The sequence below is a fragment of the Microtus pennsylvanicus genome, chromosome 1, assembly GCF_037038515.1.
Source record: "Microtus pennsylvanicus isolate mMicPen1 chromosome 1, mMicPen1.hap1, whole genome shotgun sequence".
Taxonomy (NCBI): Eukaryota; Metazoa; Chordata; class Mammalia; order Rodentia; family Cricetidae; genus Microtus; species Microtus pennsylvanicus.
In genome coordinates this window covers 120,452,980-120,460,690 of record NC_134579.1, presented here as the reverse complement: position 1 = coordinate 120,460,690, position 7,711 = coordinate 120,452,980, and the positions used below count along the sequence as shown (strand labels likewise).

Sequence of the window (7,711 nt, the reverse complement as noted above, 5' to 3'; positions counted from 1 at the left end):
ACAGCCGCCCCGGCCACGTGATCTGCCGCACGCTCCGCCCCGCCCAGTGATGCCTCCGCCAGGCCCTCTCCGTGCTTTCTTGCCATTGGTCCCTGCAGAGACACGGCCTTTTATTGGCTGAATCCGGAGGCAGGGGCAGGCCGTCGCAGACCAGAGGCCGGCGTTGCTGTGCCTGGGTCCTAGCGCCGACATTGCGCACCTAGATGAGCCGGCCGGAAGTCACGTGCCGCCCGGGCCACGCCAGTGATTGGCTCGGCTGGATTAGAGGAGGCCGTGATTGCTGAAGTGTCTGGAAGGTAAACGAAGGCGAAGCTCGCCCTTCGCTCCCCTGCCGCCCTGTAAGCCTGGCCAGAGAGGCTTCCCCTGTGCGCGCGGTGCGGCCCTGGACCGGCCTGGGGACGCCGCTTGAGCCCAAGCGTCCTGTAGAATGTGTGTGGCCTCATAAGGAGGGCTAGGGTGTGTAGAACCGAGCCGGTTCATTCATTCATTCTATTGCATCCTGCTTGCAAGATATGCACCAGGACTCGTTGTTGTACCGCCCGCCTGCAGCAGAGTCGTGGGCATTGAATTTAGGACGTTGGGTCAAGCTTGTAGATGGAAACATGTCGATGCTGTGTTTTATTTTCCCCGAGGATGAGTAGTTGGGCCAGGGGGAGTATTAAACCAGATTGCAAGTTCTGGGGACTTGTTACATGATGACATTCCCTTTCTTTATAAAGATGGCGGGGTCGAGGGTGTAGCTCGTTGATAGAGCGCTTGCCTGTATATGAAGATGGTGCCAAAGAGTCTTTCCCCACCTAATTTAACCTTGCAAAAGCGATAAGTGACTTAGCTGGTGGCGTGCTAGGTTGGTGGTCTTGGAAGGCTGTGCAGAAGTAAGAAGTCCTGCAACGGCCAGTTGTGTTGGCCTGGCCTAACAGACAGTCTGTAAGGGGGAAATACTCCAGGAAGCTGAACCTGTTCGTGGGAGCATATCGGCTTTTTTTTTCTTTAAAGATGTTTTTATTTTTTTAATTATGTGAGTGTGGGTTTGTGCATGTGAGTGCAAGTGCCTACCACGGCCAGTAGAGGGGGCTGAATCACCTGCAGCTGTAGTTACATGAAGTTGTGAGCTGCCCATGTGGGTACTGGAACTGGACTCCGCAGAAGCGGTGTACACACTCTCCAGGCTCTGTCCCCTTTTTTCTTGATCTTTTATTGGTGTGGGAGGTGTGACAAGGTGCAGGGATCTAAGAAAACTCTATCTGGGAAACCCAATGTATTTGTACAAGTACTTGATCACCCTCCATCTCTGCAATGCTGAGGTAGAGGGCAAACCAGACACTGGTCTCCTCATGGCTCATATAAATGAACATCCATGTAAATGGTAAAGGCTGTGAAGACAGCAGCCAGACCCCACAGGAACCGGGGGAGAAGAGAAGGCCTCCAGAAGGAGGTGCCATTTGTATCAGAGAAGTCAGCTATGTAACCCTCAGCTGGAAAAGCATCCCGGGGGAGGAATAGCAAGTGTGAAGACCTGGAGCCTGGGAAAGGCTAACATGACAGTGTCTAGGCACGACTCACAGAGCTGAGGTTGTAAGCACTGATGATGTTTTGGGCAAAACCTGGAGGCTTCTGGCAAATGTGGTTTTACTAGGAAGCCAGTGGAAGTTCAAAAATTATTTTCTGTATTCCCCAATCAGGATTCATGATTTTCTTTCATTTTCTTCCTGCCGGTGTGTGTGTGTGGGAGGAGGGGGTGCACACACGCGTGCACGTGAGTGTGTGTGTGCATGCATACATATGCGGGGGTGTTTGGATGCTCACATGCGGGATTGCACATGGATGTGGATGTGCATACGCGTGTATGCCAGTCAGAGGTCACCCTCGGTATTATTCCTTGGGAATCAGCTATTTTATTTTTGAGATAGGATTTCTCACTGAGACCTAGGGCTCATCATCTAGAAAGACTGGGCCAGGGCGTCCCAGGAATCCTGTGGTTTCAGCCTCTCCAGTGCTGGGATTACATGGCACAACACCATGCCCGGCTATGTACAGAGGTCCTCCTGCCTCTGTGCAAGCACTTTATCAACAGCACTATGGCCTCAACCCCCAGGAGTTATAGTTTGCTAATAAGCCAAATCTATTGAAGCCATAACCCGCTGTAAGTGCCTCAGAGGGGGGTAGCTACAGAACTACTGGGCAAATGGGATCATCCATTATAGTTACCAGGTGCATCCTTCAGTTTATTGCATGGCAGAAGTTGTCCCATGACCTGTTCACCCAAGTGCTTTGTGCCACCCAAGGTCTGATGTGTTGGAGGAGCCCCTGCCCTGCGCTTCCCTCTGAAGAGAAAGGAAAAAAGGCCTGCTGTCCCTGGGATGCGGTAGCCACATTGCAGCAGGAGCCCTGAAGGTCCACGGCCCATTTCGTCAACATGGAGGTCTGAAGTCCATGTGGCTCCTTGCGGTGCACCAGGTGCTGTGTCTCCACGGGAAGTCGTGCCTTCATTTGCCAAATGTGTGAGAGGGAAGGAGGCTTTCAGTCTGACCGTGCCACTCCCTCCCATGGGACAGATGGGGAGCAGAAGGCCACAGAGAGGTTTCTGATCTGTCTGAGGTCACACAGCAAGTTAAAGGGAGGGCGCTGTCTGCTTCTCACTGCACCCCATCTAGCGCCTGTCCGCAGTCGCATGAGCTATTTTCTTCTTTGACATAAGAGCCATCTCTACCTGTGGCTCTCAGGACCTCCCTGTGAGGTGGGGTAACAACTCTCTCCTGTGGGATACTCGGGTTGCATGGCAGAAATGATAGAAGTCTGGTTTGGAAGTTGTCAGAGAGCCCTAGCCATGTAACATAGGAGGGATGCTTGTTTATAGTTACCATGGCAACAGGCAAGGGTTGTGTCCGGGGATGTGACTCACACACACGTGTTGACTTTCAGGTGCTAAGGAAAATGCAGAGGCGCCACAGTAGCAACACTGACAATATTCCACCTGAAAGGTAAGAATCCTCTTCCCCCAACTCCCCAACATATGGGGGCCCTACACTCTGGATGGTGAAATGAATTGAAAAATACCCGCTTCTCGATATCAGTTGCTGGCGATATAAAACAGACCCAATGGAAAATTGCTTTGCGGCGTATTTGGCAGCTTTGTGTTCCTCTAAGAGTACACTTGAGGCGTGTGACTTCATAAAGAGAAAGGGTTTTTGTAGCTCACAGTCTTGGAGGATGAGAGAGCAATTGGCAAGGCTGCCTCAGTGGCCACCTATGACCTCATCACCTCAGGTCATGGGTGGCCATGATGGCTGGCTGCATGTGTGGGTGGGAGTGATTTACTTCTCACACATGGCAGAGAGGAGCAGGTGGACTCCTTGGAGGAGAAAGTGCTTGTCCAGCAAGTGGTGGACCAGAGTTTACGTTCCTAGAGCCCATGTAAAGACAGGCCGGCTGGGCTGGAGAGATGGTTCAGAGGTTAAGAGCATTGCCTGCTCTTCCAAAGGTCCTGAGTTCAATTCCCAGCAACCACATAGTGGCTCACAACCATCTGTAATGGGGTCTGGTGCCCTCTTCTGGCATGCAGACATACATGTAGACAGAATAATGTATATATGATAAATAAATATTTAAAAAAAAAACTAAACATTAAAAAAAAAAAAGACAGGCCAGCTTAGCAGTCACCTGGAATCCCTGTACCCAAGAGGCAGAGACAGTAAATCTCCAGTCACCTCATCTGACTAGACTGGTGGGGGTCAGCTTGCTCTGGGTTCAGCGGGAGATGCTGCCTGCAGAAATAAATACAGTGGAGAGCTATGCTCTGCTCAGACTGTGCTCCTCCCCATGCGGTGTGCACCCTCAAGGACCTGAAGACTACAACTAGGCTCCACCTCGTAAAGGCCCACAGCACCCCCAATAGCACACCCTGTGACTCTCAGGGGACTTTCTGCTTAGAGTGCAGCAGCCTTGCAGCAGGGACTGACAGAGCAGCTGCTGTTGTCTTAGGACCGTTCCCAAACCCTGTAGGACAGATCCACAAGGATCCACGAGGCTCAGATGAGTGATCATTCCTGCCGGGTTTTCCTTCAGAGACGCCTGGCCTCTGCCAGCTGCTACTGCACACTGCACACCGCACGGGGTCCATCCTGCTTCTTGCCGCACAGGCATCTATCTTTCGGCTGGGAAATCCAAGATCAGGGATCTGGTAGCCCAGTGCCTGCTGAGAGCTGCCTCCTCTTTCCTAGAAGGCTGTGTGTGAACCATTGAATTTATTGGGGTCACTTTCTGGGGACCTTGAGTGATTCAAAGGAAGTTGCATCACCAAAAAGCCCATCCCAGCAGGGCTGCAACACTGGAGTTTTCCCTTCAGGGGACCTTCCAGCACCCACATATATATACAACCAGCTCCCCTGGAACCACGCCTAGCTGCGGGGACACAGGAAGCAGGGGAGTGGTTTCTGCTTTTCCTTCTGTGAGGCCCAATCTTATGCGGATTGGGTCCAGCAGTCCTGATTTTAGGAAGGAACAGCCACGCCTTTATCCAGTCTCGGGCATTTTCATCGGCACACATAGTGGACAGATACAGCAGCTGTACTGCCGTTGGCAGGAAGCAACACCTCTGTAGCGGCTTAAATAAATGCAGACAGATTGTAAAGAAATATATACAGCTTTAATGAAGAAACAAACTCACAGAACCGAGGTTCCCGCGCAGCACAGGAAGCAGGAAAAAAGGAGACGCGCAGGCTCCCGCGTGCCCGATTTATCAGTCAACATTCGCCCTAGGCAAATCCGCCCCTAAGGGGCTGGCTTAACCCTACACACCTCCAGGTCTAAGTTTCTCCAGCTGTAGAAAGGTGGTAAATGCCAGCATTGCTGAGGATGAAGGAATGTGTTTTCTTCCTGAACACGAGGAGGCACAGAGGCAGCATCTTTCTTACAGTTAGTTAGCATGCCTGATCAGATCTCCTGAGCTGAGGCCAACTTTTCTTTCAAGTAAACCCAGACATCTTTGGGGACAGAAATCATGGCAGAAAAAATACTGTCCATGATGCATTGAGGGCATATGCTTTGTCTCAGTTAGAGCAGCCTGAAGACGAGAGACTGGAGTTCAGAGAGGGCAAGTCCATTAGCTAAAGTCACACAACCAGGAAATGGCAGGACTAAGATTTGACCTTTGGTCTATTTGTTCCAATCAAAATTTGCGCTTTAACTTTTAATTACATTCCGCATTTATTCGGGCAGGTGCCTGTGTCATGGCAGGTGGGTAGGTCAGCTTGTGGGAGTCCGTTCTCTCTTTGCACCATTTGAGCCCCAGGTATCAGACTCAGGTTGGCAGCATTGTCAGTAGACACCTTCACTTCTGAACCCATTTTATTGGCCCCTTTTAGATGTCATATTTTACCTTCTTCTATCCAAGTGGATCCATTCCCCTGGGCTGTCTGAGCCGTTGCCCTTAAGTGGTTAAGTTGGAGGTGCAGCTCCAACCCCCCAAGGAATATTCTTTCCCATTTTGGCTACAGTCCCAGCTGGATACAGGAGAAGGGCTGAGGGGAGGGAGGCCAACTAAAAAAAAGCCCTTGGTGGGTTGAGCGTTCCAGAGTTGTGCTGAAGTTCCCTGGGGCCTCAGGAGCTCAGGTGAGCTCAGGGATTGGGGGAGGCTTTCCAGCATCCCCTGGGATGGTAGGGTCATCCACACAGGCCTGGGCACCTGACAGAATGTGTGCTTTCTGAGCCAAGCTCTTGAAATGCAGAGAGAGCTCAGTTCCTTCGAGACACATAGCCATGGTGCCTGTTGTTGTTGCTGTTTCTGTCATCAGTATTTTTATCCAGAGCCCAAGGGAGGAGGACCACACAGTTCCCAGACCTTGGAGCCACCAGGGAGGGGCCCGGTGGGGAGAGTGATGAGGTAGCCATCTTCAAGCTGTGCCAGGTTTAGGCTGATGTACTTCATAGTCCAGTTTGTGAAGGAAACAGCTCTGAGACTTCTCCAGACCAGCCTGTCCCTTGCTGTGTGCCTCAGTATCCTGTAAACATTAATAGGTTTTCCAGGGTTAAAAACAATTCTGGGATCAAATGAGTTTTGTAAATACCAGGCTCAAGCAAAGCTTTAAACATTTTTTTTTCCCTCTGGAGACGCAGGATTTCTTTATGTAACCTTGACTGTTCTGGAACTAGCTCTGACTCTCTGACTCATTCCTTCAAAGTACATTGGTGAAGCATACTCTGTACACGATGCAGTGTGCTTTCCAGCAAAGGTACAAATGGGACTAAGCACTCAAGTTTGTCCCTGTCACTGCATGCTGCAATCTCCAGCGGATTTGAGAAGTCGAGGTACAGGGCCTACTCCAAAGATCTTGACACATTTGGTCTTTGATGGGTCTAGGCCACCTGCAGTTGTCCTGGGCTCCCCACAGTGAGGACACCACACAACCAGGATGGAGGGTGTTTCTAGGAAAAGGTGGACGATAAACTGACCACTGAGATCAGTCCTCTGCAGGCAGTCCTGGGGTCAGTGAGAGGTGGCCCCCACCTTCCCATCAAGGACGGGATGTGTCAGCTGACAATGATGGAGGTAGAGTGAGGTCACCTAGATGGGGTGAGGCAGGGCTAGGGGACAGCGTAGTGACCATGTCAGCCTCAAGCAGGAGGCCCTTGAGAGGTGAGACGTCCACTGTGAGATTAGAGTGTAGGGTGCTTATCCGGCAGCTTTTGTGGAGAGTGGGGTGCTTGGGTTGTGGGTCAGTGGGCACAGTGCTCGCCTCACTCAGGAAGCCCCATCAATCCCAGCACTACATAAAACCTGACGTGGTGCTGCACATCCGTAACCCCAGGATCTGGGAGGTTCAAAGCCAGCCTCAGCTACATAGCAAGTTTGAGGCCAGCTTAAGATAGATGAGAGCCTGTCTCAAAAATAAACACATAAGTGTAGGTTCTAGAGTTGGTCCACCTGGCACCAAGTTCTTAGTTCTTATCCCTCCCCAGCCATTCACCTCTGCCCAGTACCTGTGTCTGTATGTGCCTCCGTTGGTTTATCTGTGAAATGGGCATATTGTGTATACCTAACATGGGCTGGGGTAAGAGTTCATGGCTCAGAAACAGAGTGGACCCCAAGCCTTACCACTGAGCAACAGTCCCCAGCCTTCTTCCCACTTCCTCAAGGTAGGGTCTCCCTAAGTTAAGGGGTCTACTGTCTTGCCTCCCAAATGCTGGGATCACCAGCCGAGTGGAGCCAGTGCCTCTAGTGACTCACCCAGAGACTTGCTTTCTGAAGTCTCTTCCTGACCCCTCCTCACAGACATCTGCCATACTGGATTGGGGTCCTGCCCCTAAATAATGTTACATTCTGGGGTTCAAGGGCTCAGGCTACACCCAGCATTTTGAGGGGAGACACAGTTGGGTCAGTCACATTGTTGGCACTTCATGCCCACCATCCCATGAGGGTGGTAGTTTTCAGCCTCATTGCTGTTGCAAAAACGGGCCACTCCCTGCTAGGAGAGATTATAAAGAAGTGTGCTTCACTGACAGTTCTGGATGTTAGTGATGCAGCTGGCCATCCGGTTCTTTCTGGTTTACGCACTCTGAACATGAAGATCCCAGGATTTAACACTGGGGGTTATATTTGATGACCTCATCCAATTCTCATTGTGCAAGCTCCCTTTCCCTCTAGACACCATAGTGGAGTTAAGTCTGCACCTGTAGTGTGAGTTTGTGGGCCAGGTCTGATGTGGGCTTTTTC

The 7,711-nt window shown here is 51.2% G+C and overlaps 1 protein-coding gene across 2 annotated transcripts in view; it reads left to right on the top strand.

Annotated features, from left to right (window-relative positions):
- Window positions 1-24: 24 nt before the first annotated feature.
- The window catches only part of Rnft2 (ring finger protein, transmembrane 2), a 57,351-nt gene continuing 49,664 nt past the window's right edge, over window positions 25-7,711 (top strand). The window contains exons 1-3 of one of the 2 annotated variants that reach the window (XM_075981987.1): window positions 25-296; window positions 2,286-2,457; window positions 2,923-2,981. In XM_075981987.1, the coding sequence (XP_075838102.1) occupies window positions 2,434-2,457; window positions 2,923-2,981 (83 nt within the window). In that variant the 5' untranslated portion in view covers window positions 25-296; window positions 2,286-2,433. Of the gene's footprint in view, window positions 457-2,285; window positions 2,458-2,922; window positions 2,982-7,711 lie in introns of both variants that reach the window. The other variant, XM_075981993.1, reaches the window with a different exon arrangement.